General features: G+C 31.0%; 2 protein-coding genes across 2 annotated transcripts; one reads left to right on the forward strand and one right to left on the reverse strand.

The window, feature by feature from the left end:
* Positions 1 to 1703: 1703 nt before the first annotated feature.
* Positions 1704 to 6593, reverse strand: LOC108228195 (transcription factor GTE4). The gene is made up of 6 exons (XM_017359240.2): positions 6254 to 6593; positions 4405 to 6143; positions 4272 to 4326; positions 4092 to 4175; positions 3892 to 3967; positions 1704 to 2159 (listed from the first exon to the last, which is right to left on the reverse strand). Exons 2-5 carry the CDS (start codon positions 6112 to 6114, stop codon positions 3939 to 3941), a joined length of 1878 nt encoding a protein of 625 aa, XP_017214729.1. The 5' UTR covers positions 6115 to 6143; positions 6254 to 6593; the 3' UTR covers positions 1704 to 2159; positions 3892 to 3938.
* Positions 6594 to 7338: 745 nt separating this feature from the next.
* On the forward strand, positions 7339 to 9324 carry LOC108227031 (uncharacterized). The gene is made up of 2 exons (XM_017402027.2): positions 7339 to 8779; positions 8855 to 9324. The coding sequence occupies exons 1-2, from the start codon at positions 7474 to 7476 to the stop codon at positions 9058 to 9060; spliced, it is 1512 nt and encodes a 503-aa protein (XP_017257516.2). The 5' UTR covers positions 7339 to 7473; the 3' UTR covers positions 9061 to 9324.
* The last annotated feature ends 11619 nt before the right edge of the window (positions 9325 to 20943 follow it).

Genomic DNA, 20943 nt, shown 5'->3' on the forward strand with positions numbered 1-20943 from the left:
GGGACGGAGGGAGTATAGATTAAACGTTTCTTGCAATGATGATGCACTTAGAGCCATAATCATGAAATAGTATAAAGTGTTTATTAAATTGTACGTGCAACAAAACAAAAGTTAGTATTATACTCCCTCCGTCCCAGTCAATAGTATACATTGGGGGACGGGGGCGCGGCACGGACTTTAATGCTTCAATATAGTATAGTTCTGTAAATTATTTTTAAGATTTTCTTTTTTTGTATAAAAGTATAACATTTATATTTTTATACAAAAAAAGAAAATCTTAAAAATAAGTTGTGGAACTATGTTTTATAAGAGCCTTAAAAAGCGTGTCGAGCAGTGAAAAAGAAACGTATACAATTGACTGGGACAGAGGGAGTATATCATTAGCTAAATTTTAAAATCAAGATTTTAAAAAAAAATTATGATTTTGAAATCATATATGTTTTAATAATTTAAGATAAAGTGAGCTCCATTTTAAAATTTGGCATAAAGAAATAACATGTTACAGATAAATGCATATACTATAAGTTAAGGGGCATGTGATTATATATTAAAATTTCACTTCAACAGTAATACATAACATAATAATTTTTATTTATAAAATATGATTACAATAACAGAAAAAATATATATATGAACTTGTGCACAACTCAATTTTGTCAAATTTAAATCGCATTCAACCCGGTTCAAGTTACTTACGAGTGAACTGGCATTCACTTGTTTATTAACAAGTCGGTCTTCATTTTTTGTTTAACTTAAAATTTGATTACTCTACTCAATCTTAAAATAAAATTAAAACCAACTCAATTTGAATAAAACTCGGCTCGATTTTGTTCATTTATAACTCTAATAATTCGAATGAATAGAAAATCATCTCCGAATTTGTATAAAAGTAAATTACATAATGAATACCAACAAGTGATAGACCCTTCATTATTATATAATCAGAGGTTGCTAGAAAATGAAAAATCTCTACATTATATAATTAAATTATTTCTGATAATATGATAAAATTACCATATATGAATTAGCACGAAGTGGATATGAGCCCAGAAATTTTCATGATGAAATTTCCAAAGAGGCAAGTAAATAGAATAATAACGGGTAACCACATATAAATATATAAGGTACTCACAATTAAAAGATCACGACGGCTAAGGATTTTGCATTCAGAAACACAGTGTTTAACGGAATTATTCAATGTACTTCATACCCTCCTGTAGCTGTAAGAGATATTAAAGTTCTACTATTTTTGGTCTATTAAAATATGTTCATCTAATTTTATATATGTTCCCTATATACTCCAGAAGAGCAGGAAGCATGTTCCTGCTCTGATAAAATAATGAAGACCATGGCAACACCACCGAAATCCCAGTACCTGTCCTGTCCACACTTTACCAGGGGCGGATCTAGAGACCACATACATATTTTTAAATTTTGAAGGGATACTTCTGTAATTTTGTAAAATTTAGAACAGTGAAAAAATGTAAAAAAAAAATTTTAAGAGGGACACGTGTTCCCCGTGCTTCTTACTAGATGCACTTTACAATGACCATCTATTGTAGCAGGATTAAAGAACTCCTTGCTGCTTTGGTATTGGTAATAATGGCAGATAAGACGCACTTTCTTCAGCTGCATAAAAAACTAGAGCACAAGTACGAACATAACATAATCCAGTTCTTCACACTACCACAAGCAGGAACAAATAATTAGGAAGGATGTGCATACGGCCAGAATTAGCTGTCCCCCAGCACGAAAAAACTATTTCATCAACTGACGGCAGATAGCAAATTACAGGGTTTAAACTACCAAATCCACCAAATTTAATTACCATAATCTAGCGGTAACACGCAAATCTACAAATCTACAAGTACAAAAGCTGTTATCTTTGGATAAAGAAAGACACAAAACCAATGAAACTATTTTTTGTGCAAATCTACAGTCACAAAAGCTGTTCTTCGGGAGATAAAAGAAGACACATGACCAATAGAAACTATTTTCACTTTGTGCCCGGCTACAGAAGTTACAACATTCCTTTCTCACAACACATGAAAATGCACAACCATCTCACAGGCCTATTCTAACTTCTGCCAAGACCCAAATCATAGCTTCCCAGGACTATTCTAACTTCTGATGTGATCTATCATATATTTTTTTAAGACCTGGAAAACAAAGGTAAAAGTTAGCAATTGTGTTACCGTGCGTCTTGGACTCTTAGTGAAGCAATGTGGTGGGACCAAGCATATACATTCCATAACACAAACCAAATTTACAGGTAACACATTATCATTCACCCCCACTAACAAATGGAATTCATGTAGCAAGAATAAAACTTGGACGAAAAAAATGACTAGAAATATATATGAAGGTTAATATTGTACTACTGAAAGCAGTGGCTGATTTCTTAACATCTCTTTCAGAACTTATGTCCTTCAAGGAAAACATTAACAACGAAAATTTGTTACCATCTAAGAGTTGTTGTAAAGTACAATTTTATGGTTTTGTACACACCATACCATCTTCATAATAAATTACCAATTAATAAAGATAAGGAACTTAAAGACCTAGTTGACACATATGTTATGTAAAGTAATCCATATTAATACATATGTAAGTCAAAAACAAAATTAATAACAAAAAATGATAAAGATCTTTACTTAATAGTAAACAATAATAATAAAAAATGTTCTTCTTTTTAAACTGTTATATATGTGAGAGTCCTTATTGGGTTTTAGTTTGTTTTTAATTTTAATCTTAACCTAGGGTGAAGGAAGAAGTCTTGCTCTGTATGTATCTCTTCTCCATTAAGTCATATTATGTGGGCAAAAATGAAAAGTTCAAATAGGCGATGCAACTGAAACTCAAACTCTTGGTGTTTTTGTGTAACCGGTCAGAGTTATTTATTCATGTATATATGCACCACCACAATGAATAATTAAAGAAGTAAAAAGGTTAAAATATAAAAAAATGTGGACTATTAGATTAGATTAGATTAGACCATCTTGGACTCCAACACTCCAATATACGTGAGTTCTCCAAGGAACTTGACTCATATATATATTCACAAAATATGTGAACCATTGAACTATTTAAAAATGCACGCCTTCCAAAAAAAAAAAAGAACTATATAAAACTGCACACGATTTAACCTAGTTTAATACAAGTACAAGCTTATCAGTAAACATATAAAGAAATATTCTAGTTAGGAGAAAATGGCTTTGGCACCGCAGCATCAGATATCTGAACACTTGGCACAAAAGCCATTCAAGATTCTACTGCCAAAAATATAAGGTTGAGCATTATGCTTTTAGAATGTTTTTTCTTGGTAATTAACTATCAGGGTTGCACCATAGATACATAAATCTAGAAGAAAACCTTCAAAAGGTTCATTGTGTCCTCATAATCATAAAATATAGCCAAGGATGACAGAAACGAAAAAAGTAACATATTCAGCAAATTAGCAATAATATTTTTATAGTTTAGAGTCTTTAGACCATGCTGCATCAGGTCAACCATGAAGGAAGCACATTATTTTGTTGTACATTATTTATCTACTAGGTTTAATGGGCACTTTACGCACCGACATAAAAAATCCGATGCTTGATGGTTCTTGTGACAAAAATACCATTTAAATATTTTTATTAATCATATATCTGAAAGGAGATTAGGTTCTACGAAACATTTGGCCAAGTGAAACACATTCTTTTAGGGTAAATATAGTTACAAGACTTGAATCTAAGTGGTCCAAAGAACCACAAGAAGAAGAAAAAGAATTTGGTACAAGCAAAACATAGTGAAAAAAGAAACATATATAGGAACCTAAAAATATCAAGCATATTAAATAAAAATCAATCTCTGAAGACTGCAGAAGGATCAAGATGAACGTTTTAATACCTGAAACAAGTGCATGTAAGTCCTAGGTGTTAGCTCTTCATCAGATCCTACCCAGATGAATGGCTGCTACCAGAGTCTGTAATTATAACAGAATTATATGAAAATTTAAAAAGGTTAATTACTGAATAAAGATGCATTAACAGAAGGCTCTCCAGTCTACATAAACTTCAAACAAACAGTATAAAGGTTTTAAGCAATACCAGTAGAAGTTGAGGAAGAATTACTGCCAGAGCCGCTTGATTTACTTGCTTCACTTCTGCTTTTGGTCTGATTAGCCTCTTTATCTATTAACAAACAGCCAGAGTTCAAATACAATATATCGATGTTTGTAGTAAATGAAAATGTCATGTGGAATGTTTATCATGTTTTAGGTAATTTACCTTTCTTGGTTTCTTTTGCAGATTCCTCCACAAGGTCCACGACTGGGGATGGAATCTGTAAGTAAATAGGAGATAATGCATTAACTAATTCAATCTCATTGGATAAGAATGCAAAACTTGATCAAGCAATTACCTTCTTGTGGTCACTCCGCCCTTCAGCAGGCTTTGCTTTGGTAGCAAGTTCAGCATTTTTTTTGTTTTTGCTCAAATGCTTTTTGTAGTTGATGAAAAATCGGTCCAGGTCCCAGAGTGTTTCAGCATCAAAACCATCAATATCCACTTCTATCTCATCATCATGTTGACAAAGAGACGGGTTCCTCTTCTTAATGATATCGACCACACTCTCTAGCTTCTCAGCTGGTAGACTTTGCAAATTTGAGCTGAGTTCCTGTTTCTCTTCATAAGTCATTTCCCTTTTATTGGGATCTCTAGCCTTAGGCTTCTTTGGAGCAGCAGGCCTTCTTCGATGACCAAGATTCACCAGTTTTGTGTTGAGATCGGAGGGAGTAAAGGATCCTGACTTCTCCATAGACCTTTCTGTTTCAACTGGTGGCTGTTGTGGCGTATCAGCCTTCTTAGGTGTAGGTGTAGGTGTAGGTGTAGTTAAAGTAGCTTCACGTTCCACAACAAGCTGCAACTGTCGCTCATAATTAGCCTCGATAACAGCCCATTTTCCCTCGAATAACTGTAACAGTTGCTCAGCCATGACATAAACATCCTGCCCTTTAGGATTATAGGTCATAGCATTCTGAAACGTGAGTCGAACGTCCACCATAAATTCCATGGGCGATTGGTAAAAGTTGTTGTTAATCCTGGACTTCACAGTACCCAAATCCATCGGCGTTTTAATAATGTCAAAATAATCATGCAGACCAAGAGCTTCCGCATCAACAGGTACATTAAACACCCACCCATGTTTATGGTTCATCAACTTCTGAAGCAATCCTTTACAAGTCTGAAGAACCCGACTCTTAACATCTCTCAATCCAGACCCCTCATCACCCCCACCTTGTTTCTTCCCACTCTCTTTCGACATCTTAGTTACTGACGGGATGTTATTTTTATCACCCCCAAATTGCTTCTTCCCACTCCCTTCCGACTTCTTAGCCACCGACAAAATATTATCTTTACCGCCCCCACCTTGTTTCTTCCCACTAACCTTGGACTTCTTATCCACCGACGGAATCTTATCTTTACCTAGAAGAAACTCACTGTTCCGATAAAACTGATTTGCCTTCAGAGTTCTCTTCTCTTTCCCCACATTCTCAATCCCACCCTCACTATACTCCACCACAGATACACTCAACTGATTCAACGGCCTACTCTCTACCTCTGGATGAACACGCTTCCTTTTCACCCCACCCACACCAGAATCATCAACATCCACCTCATCTTTCTCTTTTCCCAAACTCTCAATCCCACCCTGACTATTCTCCACCACAGAAACACTCAACTGATTCAATGGCCTACTCTCCACCTCCGGACGCACACGCTTCTTCTCCATCTTCATCTCACTCGGACCCAAACCACCAACATCCACCCCCTCACTCTCTTTCCCCTCAATTTTACTCATCCAATTCCTAACCAAATTGAGCTCACCTTGTAATTTCCTCCTACACTCCCTCACCTCCTTCTTACTCTTCAAAGCCAAACTTATCGTAACACGATTTGCCTCCCCAAAAAACCCAAACTTGCCACCTCCATCATCACAAAGCTTCTGCCTTTTCATCAAATCACTCCCACCCAACTCATCACTTTCTTTTTGCAAACTCACATTCTTCTTAAATGACTTCCTTTGATAAACCTTGCTTGGTTCTTCACTCTCACCATTCATAGATGCCATAAACACATACAATTCACACAATTCAAACCCTAAATACAAAATTCAAGAACAATAAGTAAAAACAATTCAAACAAAAATATTCATACAAGACATATATAGATAAACAATGAATAGAGATGCATAGTTAACGAAATCATACCTTAAAAAGTGAGATTTGCCTGCTCAATCCTCACTCTTCCATTTACTTATACCGTCAACGCACGGTTGATGAGTTGGGTGATAAGTTCACGCGTTTATTTGGAGCGTTTCAGTAACGTATTGATCCAGCGGCTGAGGGTAATGCGTGGGTTGAGAATCAACAGTTAAGATTACGGGAGACAAGAGTTTTAACCTCGTTTATGTCGCCTAGATATTGAACCAACCCGCAGAGGTGGCGCGTCCTTGTCACGAGTTAAGTGGGCCCTTGGCAGCAAAATCATTACTACATGAACTGATGATGGGCTTGTCTATGAGGACCCGAAAATTCAGTACGTTGGTCCCACGTACAGTATTTCTTTCTAACACCATTTCCAACCCAACCCAGGACCCAGCGGAACTCTCTGAGAAATAATAATATAAATTAAAGAAATATATAAGTAAATTCACTCCAAAATGACATTTCTATTTTATCAATATTTAATAAATTTTGTGATATAATAAAACTTTAAATTATCAGTTATCATATTTATAATATACAATATTTAAACAAAAGCTGAAATAATAATAATAATATTTTTTCTAAACATAGTCAATTTCATTTGAGTTAAATAGTACAACCAAGAATGAAATGTTTTCCTTTGAACCAAAGTCATGAAAAATTGTTGTTATTCATTAGTGAAGCTAGAAAATCTGAAAATAAAATCAACACAAACTGAAAAGTAAAATTAAATTAAAAATAAATTTATAAAATTAAATTATTTAATCATTTTAGTTGATATAATAAGTTTATATTTTGTCATATTCTTTTATATTTTACAAATCTAAGAATATTCAATTCATTTTTAAAAAAACATTAAAAGTTGAATATTTTCAACAAATATATTATTTGATTTTGTTTTATTGTATTAAGATTCAAAAGTTTGAGATATATATTTCATATTTCAAATATGATTTCAAATATATTCTGAATGAAATATTCAATTTCAATAATAACAAATATCCAAATTTTAGTGATATTTAATACTTTACACATTCTTAAAGATTTTATGAGATGATAAATTTTGTTGAATTACATACTTTATTGAAATTGAGATAAATCTGGAAGATTCTTGAGTCATCTATGTGTAGATTAAAAAAAAGAGAGAAATCTAGAAGAGTCTTGAGTCATCTATGTGTAGATTAAAAAAAGAGAGAGAAATCTAGAAGATTCTTGAGTCATCCATGTGTAGATTAAAAAGGGGGGACCCAACAAGAGTCTCATCATCTTCTCCCCCATTTCCTTATCCCCAATTTCTTTCTCAATTCCTTCATTTCATAGTCAATCTTCTTCATCTCCCCTCTTTCATCACTATCTTTCTTCTTGGCTCTCACAAACAAATCTATCACCATCACTTACTATTTCCTATCAATGGAACCAAATCACAAAATTTGAAATATAACAAACCCTTTTATTCTATTGAAAATCAGAATTCAAAGAGAATGGAGTACAACCTTGCACATGTGAAGGCTGGAAAAGAACAAGGAGGCACTACTTTACATGCTTCCAATTCAAATCTTTCAAAAGAGACCAACGAAAGCAAACATATATCTCAAGTAAAGTTTGATATTTTCTCTCATTCTACTTCCAAACAGCTTTACTCTTCCCCAAATCCCAATGTTACTTCTAGTAATAATGAAAATTTGGAGTGTCGACAGAATAAAGACACTCATCAAACTGAATCTCAATCTATCAATTATAATGAAAATGTTATTATCAAGGAAAATGGTACTGTGTTAGTTAAGCCACCTAGAAGTTTTCATCAAAATGCCTTGGATTATTGGAAGAATAGCTGCATGGGTTATTTTGAAAATGATGTTTCCATGAAATTCGAGAACATCAAAGATTATCTTGTTAGGAAATACAACCAGATTGGTCTTATCAATGTGTACTCACATCACCTAGGATATCTGGTCTTGCAATTTGATAGCCCTCAAACGGCCATGACAGCTATTGATCGTAGTCCTTTGTCTATCTTTGAAAAAAAATTGCATGTTTGTAAGTGGGTGGAACAATATAACACTGTCTATCCTCTTCAAAAGGAAAAAGTGTTGGTGGAGTTAACTAAGATTCCTTTTTGTTATTGGTCTATACAAGGCTTGTGTTACATATGTAGCGCGATTGGAACGCCTGTGGCATTTGATAAGGGCACTCTTTTTAATGCTATTAATAAGAAGCCTTCTGACTCTGCTTTGGTCTATGTGGAAACTATGGTGGGTTCATCCCGACCTACTGTTTTGATGACTACCATACCAGGGCATTCTGAAAATTTCATGGCTATGGTTCATGTTTCTTATCTTGATACTCCGCGTAATTGTTTAATGTGTCTTTCTCCTGATCATTTAACGGAGGCTTGTAAGGATGTGTTGGAATTGATTTCATGCTCCCATGACCAATCTAAGCTTGGAGAGAATATATTTGATACTGCTAACGAGTACATCTCAATCACTGAGGAGGAGAGTCAGGATATAGCCAAAACAGGAGAGAATAGTAAGAAAATCTCGTGTAAACAAGTTCATATTATTTTTTTGTTTGATTTAATTGATCATGAGAATATCTATGCAGGTTCACAAGCTCTGGAGGAATCCTCTAAAGGTAAGAAAATACTGCACGAAGATCTTACTTCGGCAGCAAAACCAAGCACTCGAAAGTCAAAGAGGAAAGTTCAGAAAAGGGGTGGTAAACAAGTTCTTTCTAATGAGCCTATTCAAAGGACAGTGGTGTTGGGACTGCCTGCTCAACCAAAGTTTAAAGGGAATCTTTTTCCATGACATTGTAAGCAAGAACAAAGGAGATTGTGTAGTAAAGAAAATGTCAAAGATAATTTGGAAGAAGAAGGCTCTCATCATACTTGTTCTCCACCTGGTAAAAAGCAGAAGACAAACTTAACTGGCTATATGAAGAAGAAGGAAAAAGAGGGTTAGGACGAGACATAGTCTTACTTCTACTTTATTTTATGAACTCATTACTATGTAGGTTTCGTTTAAAGCTTGGTTTGTATGCTCTTGAGATATTTAAGCCTGAACCTTTCTTTATGTTCACAAAACTCAAATAATGTCTTTAGCATCTTCCCTTCATATATTTATAACAAAAATTTAATCAAGTAAACAAATTATTACCAGATTCCACAACTTTATTACAACTTTACGTGAAATCTAGATCAACTATAGTTGCTTAAAATTAAGAACCTACTAGACATTTAAAAAATAATTACACATCTCGTATTTAATTTTAAATGCCAACCACGTCAAAAAAAATTTAGTAGATAATATTTCTCACACACACACATATAAATGATAATTGTATGTGTATGTTTGTGTATATATATGTCGAATCATACACACACACACACACACAAATGTAAGATGTTGTATTTTTTAATGTTAATTTTATCTAACATCATTACGAAAAAATTATTTTGCTTTATATTAGTATTTCTATTATAAGGATAAAGTATACATATGATTTAGTATGAAGATGCTTATTATTTTCACGTAAATAAAATTTCTTTCAACAATAGATATTCTAAATTTAATATTAATATTTAAATGATTTTAATCTATACTTTATTACCAAATAATTTATTATTATTTGAAAATTTTAATATACAATAGTGTACTATTAAAAATAAAAATTAGCATAAAAAAGGAGTTAAAAATCAAACGAATTCAAATAAAAATAAATTGATATAAAAGTACATATAATGCTCACTATCTCATATTTTGATAATAGTGGCCTCTTTTTTGACAACTACAACGTGTATTTAGATTACATTTCTAAGAAAATAATTATTGATTGACATTTATTAGGTTGTAGATATAAGTAGAAAAATCGTTATTTGAGCACAAAAAATAAATACAACTAATTATATTTATTTATTTTTATAGAAAACACAATCATATATAAATTATTATTTATATCACAATCTTTTACCGGATTTATATATTAATTTTCAATTTTCAGTTTTTTTCACACATATAAATACCTATATATAGATAATATTAAATTTTTAAGACCTTAAAATTTTGGGAAATCTACAAAACTACCTACCTTTTCTTTAATTATTTACAAAAATACTACCTTCCAGAATTCTTTTTAAAAATACCTTTTCATAAAATCTTTTTTTTCAAAAATACTGTTTGCAACTTTTGCAACCTCATCTGCAACTCCAGGCGGCGCCAGCCGTGTTGCAACCTCTTTTGCAACTATATGCAACCGAATTCCTGATTTCAAGTTCCAGTTTTCAAATGTCGTTTTCGACCTCATTTTCGGAATCGATATATATATATATATATATATATATATATATATATATATATATATATATATCGATTCCGAAAATGAGGTCGAAAACGACATTTGAAAACTGGAACTTGAAATCAGGATTTGTAATTGCATATATGGTTGCATATGGTTGTATTCAGTTGCATATGGTTGCATTCAGTTGATTCTATTGTAATCTAATGGCCCCGCCAGGGGCACACCATACATCTGTTGTTACTTACAGTTTTCAGTTGCATTTAGTTGCAACTGAGGTTGCAAATGAAGTTGCAACTTTTGCAACCTCATTTGCAACTTTTGCAACCTCATTTGCAACTTTTGCAACCTCATTTGCAACTTTTGCAACTTACAGTTTTCAGTTGAACTAGTTGCAATTGCAGTTGCAACTGTTGCAACTTTCCATTTTTATTTGCAACTTTTGCAACCTCATTTGCAACTTTTGCAACCTCATTTCCATTTTTATTTGCAACTTTTGCCACCTCATTTGCAACTTTTACGGCTGCGCCGCCCAAGGTTGCAAATGAGGTTGCAAAGGTTGCAAATCGTATTTTTGAAAAAAAAATTTTATGAAAAGGTATTTTTAAAAACAATGAAAAAGATGGTAGTATTTTTAAAAAAATAATTTTACAGATGGGTATTTTTAAAAAGATCCCTAAAATTTTGGGGGTCTCAGGCGGTCGGAATGACCTGTACGTAGGCCCGCCCTGTGTATACTCTTCATCCGGTAAGAATTACTTTATAAAAGAATTTAAACTAAAATAAAAATTAATGCCATTATAAAGAATGTGAAGGGTTATAGATTTCGGAAATACATCTCAAGTTGGGCCAGAACGAAACATGAATCGGACCAATTAAATGAGGGGGGATGGGGTTAGCGAAATTGGAATTGGGCCGATTATTGATTTTTGGACCTAGCTAGATATCTATACTCCATACGGAGTAAGAGGGTTTTGGTGGTTTCTCCTTTTTTTTTTTTTTTTTTTTTTTGCGAATAATGTTAGTTTCTACTTGAGTTGCATATTTTGGAGAGAGTTTACACAATTACATAATGTATAAACAATCAATGTACAGAATAATTTTTTATATATATTTGCATGGGTCAAGTTTCATAGAGTATTAAAAAATATTGGAGTATTGTAGTACAATCATAATTATCTAGTTTAATCATAAATAATAATTTTTGTTATCCAAATCTATATATAATTTATCATTTTTATGTAGTCTTAAAAAGTCAATAAAATTATTGTTTTGCTTATGAGTCATATTGCAAAACATAGTAACCTATACTATTTATAAAAGTGTTTATTCTATTACATGAATGTGTATGTCGGAAAACATAATAGACAGGTTGTCGAATATTTAAAAAAATTATAAAATAAAAAAAATTAAAATTAAAATGACTAATTTATATTTTATCCTATCTTGTATTACGATACTCCAATTTTTTTTTTTACCGTGGAACTTGACTCATGTTTACATCTTAAGCGATCAAGGATTTATACTCTTATTGTCCCGTACCCTGGATCGACTCTCATACTTTTGAACCCGACTTCTGGTCAGTCAAAAAATTTCCCTGCTGACATGATTTTTAAACTTTCAACACCAATCCAAACAAGCCCTAAGTCGTTTATATGTTGAGCAACGCGCTGAATGATGGAAAATAAGCCCTGTAACCCTTCTCCAACACTCTTGAACCCAATCTAACCCAATCCAAAGGGAATGCATAAGCGGGGGAACTCTCTATTTTAGTCGTCCCACTCTGACTATCACTATTTAAATTATCTTTCACTTCCTCCCTTATTATAGACAATTTCAAACACTACAATTTTAAACCACTAAATATTGCTGAAGGATGAAAATTAATCATAACCTGCAGCTAATGCAATCACTTAAAAAGTGCAGGAAGAACTGCATCAGAAGTGTTACTGTCTGACTTTGCAGTTTTTTTTGTAAATTGGACAGATTGATTAGGGTTGTATATTGTCTCTTAGAGGTTTGCTATGTCTACGTACAAAAGAAATAATCTAGGAACCAATCGATTGATGAGGAAAGTTTTTGCAAATTAAATGATACCTAAATAAATTTATATATATGCCCAGCTGGATAGCTAGGGTTCAAAGTTAAATAAAGCTAGAGTTTGATCAAATTTGAAATTTTTCAATAATTTTGAAACTAGAGTAATAAATTTTTATTTTTAATGGGGTCACAATATCAATTTTGATCAAATATACTTATTATAATAGAAATTTATAGACAATTAAAACCCTGCTTACCTAGATAATGGAGTAAAATATGATAACTGCACAAGTTTGAAAGTCCAATCCACAAATTTCAAGCCATATATAAATATGGGACGGCAAATGTTCGGCCGACCTTAAAGTATAAAATATAAACTCCTCTTTCATCACACAGCCAAACTAAAACTCAGAACCTGTAGAATAGATTTAGGCCAAATCATTCTTTTTGTGCCGTAAATATTGTAAAAGAAACAAAACAGAACAATTGAAACCAAAACAAAACAAGCACACAAGAAAAGAAAAAGGAAGTAAAACTCAAATCATGTAGCTAGGGCAAAACTCTGTCCCCGGTGCACCTCGGCGTGACTCTTATGAACTAGAAGGCGGTAGGGAGTGGTGCTGGCCATTAGGGCCTGCCGGTGCAACTCTGTCTGCAACTAGCGATCTCCTGCGATATTTCTCAAGTGTGAAGCTGTCGTAACCTAACTTAAGCAAGAAAAGCTGGCTATCAAAAGCCCTGATTTGCACTTGTGGAACTTTGTTTTGGTAAATGAAACGGGCTGCTTTAGAAGTGACAAAGAAAGTGTTGAAGACGATGAAAATCATTAGCCATATATGCTTATTAGATGTTGAGCTGGCCATATATACCTTGATGAACGAGTGACAAGAACTAGGGTATTGTAATTAAGACGAGGTTGAGAGGAAAAGGAGCTTAAAGAATTAAGTACTGAAAGGCAGTTGTGATATTTCAGTAACCTAAGGTTTCCTATTTATAGGGCTGATGAAACTCTTGAAAACTCACCATGGCTATATACGAGACTGCCGTAGTGGGCTGAACGTGTTGTTTTGTTTTTTGCATAAATAAACAGACAAAAAGTTCCACGAAGGATTATTGTCTTCTGCACAAAATAATATCTCAGTGTTAGATTGTGGCTCCTTTCGCCTCCTCCTTTGTATGTGATTAGTTTGCTGAGTCATGCTGCTGTCCTTTTATTATTAATATTTACATATGTTATACCTAAACTAATAGTAAAATGCAAAAATAAATATATATAAACAAGATAACTCATACTCCTATATATCAATGCATAGGCCTCACATTCACTTGTAGATTTTTGAATCACCCTCGTGGGATGTCGATTGACCAATATCATCCCACATGGTTGATGAAGCAAGAAAGGAGGCTGAAAAATATAAACGAACAAGACTAAAGATAATTAATAGAATGTACTTTAACTTGTAACGGTTTTGTTGTTGCCTAGCATGTTATAGTTGATCAAAGCTAGCATCTATCACTAAATAATTACATGCTAACATCAAAACATATGCTTGATCATTAGTTCCAAGTCTATAAGTGATTAGACATACAGTCATGTGTAAAGTTATACAAGTGATACATAAGATCACCCCATTTATCTGTATATGGCTAACTACTGGTAATCCTTAATTAGGAGATGGTATCATGCATATAATAATTAACTTCTTATGTATACATATAGGACAGGTATATTATATATATAATTCATATTGGTATGCCCTGACAGCCCTGTGCCCATAGACCTAGCTAGCTAGCATGTGTAGATTAATATCTAATTATAGCTAAATTATATATGTAATACTATAGTCGATCATTTTTTTTCAGCACTTAATTACTTCTTGTCTGTTGATGAATCTTATTGAGGAAAAAATAGATATATATAGGAGTAAACGGCATGGATGTGGAATTAATTAGACTCAATCGGCACTCTCTAGTTTAGCAGTGTTGAGTATTATAATTCAAAAGGTTTTCTAACAATTTCCGAACCAAAAAATTTAATTTTGTAACTTTCTTCCGATACAAGAAAAGATAATTTTGGAATTTTGTCCTTCTAATAATATCAAAAAACTTTGAAATTCTTTTATGGAACCATATTTTGATTAATTTCCTCATTTATTAATTATATTATAAATTAATTATTTAAGATGATTAAAATAATTTCTCTAGCACAAATTAATTCTGAAATCAACAAAATTTATATAGTTATGTCTATATTATATTATTAAAATCGAAATTTCAAAAATTTTGGTTGGTTAAACAATATTGGAGTTTGTTTATACATCCTTTTAAATTATAAAATATTTCAGTGATCTTTATATTATTTACTAAACACACTTACAGATCAATGTTAAAACATATATTAAGTATCTATTTATTTAAGAAATTTTAAACGGGCTTAACTGTTATCAACTTACTTAGCTTTTTTATTAAATTCATTTATATTAACATATCAACGCTTGTTTATGAATTATTTGAATCTATATAATTAAAAATATATTAGGGAATTTGGCAAAAATGCCCCTTTTGTCAAATTATTTGCAAAACTACAACTTGTCTCAAAGTATTGCAAAAATATGTTTCTTTTATAATTTTAACTAACAACTTTGCATATATACGGGACTTGTTCCATCTTGCACATCTTCATCTTCTCTCTTGCTATTTTTCTTTCGTTTTCATCAAGGTCGGTTTTCTCTCCACTCTCCTCTCACTATCATCTCTTCTCGCGCTCCCTCTCTCATCGTCATGATGCCAACACTAGTTCTTACGATCACGATGTAAATCACATTCTTAGATTCAACAACATCATATTGCAGCAGTTGTGTGGGATTTTAAAAAAATTGATTTATGACGAGGTGAGAAGAACTGTGTGGGTGTGTGGGTGTGGCCGTGGTGACGATGGTGAGTAGGTGTGGGTGTATAGAGTTTGTGTTTGGCCGGAGGCCAAGTGGTATTTAAAAATTAGAGATAATAATAGTTTTGAGTTGGTTTTGTGGTTGCTTTTGTTAAAAATTAGGGATAACGGTTGTTTTGAGTTGATTTTGTAGTTGCTCTTGTTAAAAATTAGGGATAATGGTTGTTTTGAGTTGATTTTATAGTTGCTTTTGTTATATTAATATCGATCGTGCAGGGACGCTCATTTTGCAATCACTTACAACTTATTTTGCAACTAAATATAATTTACAACAGATTTTTTCAAAGCTGAATTTGTGGTTGCATACAGTATTGCTAGTAGTTACTGACATGGTTGCATATGCAACCACCGTATTTTTACAAATTTTTTCTGAAAGATAGTTTTTTTTGCAATTTGTTAAAAAAAATGATAGTATTTTTGTAAAAAAATTCTTTTAGATATAGGTATATATGAAAAAAACCTGTAATATAAATTTTAAAATTATAAGTTATATATATAAGAAGAAAGATTGTATGTATGTCTAATAGACCGATTAGTTAAGTAATTAATTAAAACAATAATGTGACTATCTTTACAAGTTAAACAATGATATTGTTGAACTGGGGAGTGACAAATAATCAAATATGCCTCTCTTAACGTGCCCACATGTGGCTGACGTTTCCGAATCTGCAGAGTCCTTAAGTACACGTGGAGCCACGCTGATATATGCAGTATAAATGAAACAAGATTGCTTTTTTATCCAAAAAATGTTTTCTGCTAAAGTTCTTTACCCAAATTCGAAATATTACGGTGACTCATGTCATAAACTTATCTGATCAGGACTCGATACGAAATTTGATATCCAAACTGTATTAATAAAAATATACTTAATAAAAATCTTTAAATGTATGTCAAATGTAAGAAAAAAATTGTATATAATTATGCGGGATAAAGAAAGTATCCAGTTATATATAACATACTCGTTTCATCCTTTTTATAAACCTTTTCCAAATATTTAATCTAGTTGATCATATATATAAATAATGAAATTTATTTTAGTTTCAAAAAAAGTTGAAATTTATTTAATATATTTATTAGAAAAACATGAAAATAAATTATATAGTTAAGTTTTTGTTAGTGACATCATTAATTAAAAAGTCACATGCAAAAAGATGGAACAAGACTATACCATAGAATATATACAAGGTGTTTGTATTAATTTAAGAAAGTCATTTAAATAAAAAAGTAAAGTTTATTTATTTATTTGGATAAATTTATAAATATTATAAATAATATTTGGAAAAACATATTCAATTCAGATTGTTAAAAAATTAGAAATTTTTATGCATTATATATTATTTTAAATTTAGGTTGATTTTCAGGGGAATCCATATAGAGTTGATATAGAGTATCGTTCAATAATATAATTAAAAATTTCAGAAATCAGCAATCATGCATGTATCCAACTTCGATCATATTTTAAAAAATAAATATGAGATAAAAAATATTTTAGCAAATTTTGCTAAATAATATTAGATATCTCCCAAATATTAAATTTAACACTAATATATAAATATTTAAAAAGTTCAATTCTTTTTCTTTTTATATTATATACTTAACATGCTCAATGAATGAGTCACCGGATCCAGTTCAATTAACATGCCAACAACATTTATGCACCTCTGCTTTAATAGTTTATAACTTTAAGTTGAGCACCTTATTCTTGTCAACCCAATTAATCAATTTATTATTAATAGACTTTCTATCGCAGTATTGTATTAGTGCCCCTCCTTTTCCTCTATTGGTAAATATATTATATACTATTCATACCTGTTACCTCATTTGCTTTGGACGGTTTCGAAACCTAGGTTGATGAATGTATTAAAATAAACACAGAGATTTGGAGGTTATATTTTTTAAATACATTTAAATAGTACTCCACGTTACTGGAATTTCTATTCAGATATAGGTTCTTATCATTAGGATCGGCTTTAAATTAAAATTTATGACAGTGAGAGCATAAAGTTTTAAGAATATGTAATTGACGAAATTACACATAAATTTTTGAAAATTTATCAAAAATATCATTTTTTTAAATGTTTTTACGATTATTTTATTATTTTTTGAAAAAAATAACAAAAAAACCAACTTATTAAAAAATTACAATAGCTCGAGAATTGAAATAAAATAGATTATATATAGAATAACGGGTCATATCTGGCCCACTCAATCCAACTAAAAACTCACTAAAAGATTCTAGTATAATTTATAGCATCCCGTATTATTTGATCTCATATATCCCAGTTTACTAAATAAGTCCTAAACCTTACATATATGTTATTGAGGTAGACGATTCATTCTCGACCCAACAAACCTATCCATTTCTCTAATTAGTTTTTATTTAAATTTCTATGAAGTACTTTGTAATGGAAAATATCAGAATATTAATTCCTATACAACTTCCACCAACGACGTACTATTGCCAACATACCAGTGATCCTCGTCCATTGCATTTCCACCGGATGCATCCTAAACTTTTCACAAGTAATTAATTAAGAGTCAAAAGGCTATGATGAAACTATATTATAATCATAATAGCCGATTCTTTGCCTCAAAAGAAATTAACAATAATAACACGGAGAACGAGAGTATATATAATGAAAGGTGTCTGGACGACAAAAGTTAATGCATCTTTTGTTTTAGCTAACGACTGTTCAAAGAATATATTATCCAGACTATAAATTGTTTCATCTCACCCACAGAAATTGTCAGGCTCATCAACGTGAGATCTTAACCTAAATATATACAGTAATTCTGCAACACGTTTAACGGTAAAGATCTAATAGCACTGCCGTTAACATACAGGGAGATCAGAGAATCTTGGAGGAGAGATTACAAGAATTCTCCCCAGTTTATAACATGAATCTTTCTGGGCTCATAATTACATTACTCCACGAGACTTCAAATTTTACTGTGAAGATAAGTTTGACTTTACAGTTATCAAGTACATAAATGAGACCTCGGACTTTATTTTTTTGTCAGAACGAGTCTAATTCGGATTTGATCTCTAAAATTCCTTCAAAAATATTCTCTCATTTGCTAAAGTGTAGACGGTGCTATATATTCACTTTAATCTTCTTTATTCACATGTTAATTAGTATGTTACTTCTAAAGTGGTTATCTAAAGTCCAGAAACCATTAACACATATGAGCAGGTCCTCAAAACTGAAATGAAATTAAAATGGAATTGGAGCAATAATAAATTAGTAGCATTTGATATTAAATTATATAGCTAAAAATTGAAAATTTGAATTATTTTAAGCAGATAGATTGCGGTTATAAGTCTAAATCAAACTGAGAGAAAATAATTAACCAGATACATAATATTGTACAATTTACATACATTTTTACAATTGAAAATACAATATAGAAAATCATATTAACTCTTTTTTTTTTTTTTTATGTAGTAGTCTATCTATGCCAATTATTTTGATTCATAATCTCATGAGTCTTATTGCAATATATGCTTTATGTGTGAAGTTAGCGTGCAAAACACGAGTCGCTAGTTTATTACGTGTTTTAAATCACATTATACATAGGTAATTATTTTATTTAGAGCATAAATATTAAATTTCCAGGTGCTATTTAATTTGTTTTAAAATATTGGGTTTTGAGTAGGGACCGAAAAGAGAGATACAACTTTAATTGCAATAAGTTTTGAGTTGAAGTAGGACACAACCAAATTTGCAAAAAGGAGAAATATATAAGTTTCGAAATAGCGCGAGTATTGGAATTGAGAGATGGAGGTAATGAATAGAGTTTAGGAAGGCGAATCATGCTATGTCTATGCGTGATTCAATAAACTAATAAATCACACAGTACTCATTTGTGATCAAATTTCAGATCGAATACTTCGGACATTTTTCTTAACTTCATATTAGTTTATCAAATATCATGAATATAAATACTTTCACGCTTCTATTTTTTGGGCTTAAATATGATTTTTGACAAAAAGGGCGTTTTCTTAGCATTTCTAAGCTAAAACTGTTTGGTAAAATTTAAAACAACTTTTTCTAATTGTGATTTTTGTCCAAAAAGTGGTTTTACAGAAAGCTGATGTGCTGTTGCTCGCAGTTGTTACAGTCCCGAGCATCGAACCCCACACATACAATTTTTTTATATATAACTATATAACCTAGCTGTAACACTTTAAACAAAACAACAAAACAAAACTATATTTATAAAACATTTTTTTGTTATAACAGGTAAAAATTTTGGTAATAAATTTAAAAGGAAAAACTCAAAATAAATTATTAAAATATATTTGGTTGTTGTTTATTTAAGGTTATATTTTTTTGTTTCATCAAATTTGTTGTAAAAAACCTAATTATAATATTGTGGTAAAAATTAAATTCGCTGAGTAATATACATTAAATGAAGAAGAAAATTATATCTTTATATAAATAATAAGTTAAAAAGCATATTTTGGTAAATCATATGTATTTATATATAATTTTTAAATAAATATAAAAATTAGATTTTCTAAATCGAATAGAAATAAATGATATTGAAAAAATATTGTATAATAACTAAAAATATTTTAGTAAATGGTATGCGCTGAAAATATTTTACAGAATTTATGTTTTTTAGTTTACTGAAAAGATTGACTTAAATAACTTATAAATAAAATTATATAAATATATTAGTATAAATTATATATATTAATAACATATTTGTTAGAGTTTGCAACTATATTTGTCAGAGTTTAAATAATTATATTTGTTTTAATATTTGTCTATGAAATAATGAATAAAAGATTATTTTATTTCTAATTATAATTTTAAACAGCATTTTAACAAAAAATTTACCAAACACTTTGTTTTCAGCTTTACTCACAACAAATTTGAAATCAAGTTTATCAAACAGTCTCAGTTTTTACGAACAACACTTTTTTGAACAGCACTTTTACTCACAGCATTAGTAATTTTTAACAGCAATCCAAAGAGACCCTTACACTATTGTTGTAGGCTTATAGCACAAAAGCTTGGTTTACCATCATGCTAGTCTTAAATCCTTGTCTTAGATCCGTGTGAAACATTGTTCACCACTGAGCGCGACTCCTAATATAAATATATTGATTTTTACTTACATTTCTTGAAATATTGTTTGAAAAGTCAAAATATACATATATAGAATAGCTATATTTTTTGAAATATCTCTTCTTGTAATCGTCTAATCTCCAGGAGAAAAAATTCGAGACGGATAATTAATTTTTGAAAAATGTGATAATTTTCCAAAAAGTTGTTTTTCTTTTTAAAATTAATCATTTTTTATAATTTTTCCGTGATAATCGAATTACAATTTCTTTTCAATTTTTTCCAAACAATACTTTTAAATATTTTTGTACTCAAGTTATTTTTAAATAAAA

The sequence above is a fragment of the Daucus carota genome, chromosome 6 (genome assembly GCF_001625215.2).
Source record: "Daucus carota subsp. sativus chromosome 6, DH1 v3.0, whole genome shotgun sequence".
Lineage (NCBI taxonomy): Eukaryota > Viridiplantae > Streptophyta > Magnoliopsida > Apiales > Apiaceae > Daucus > Daucus carota.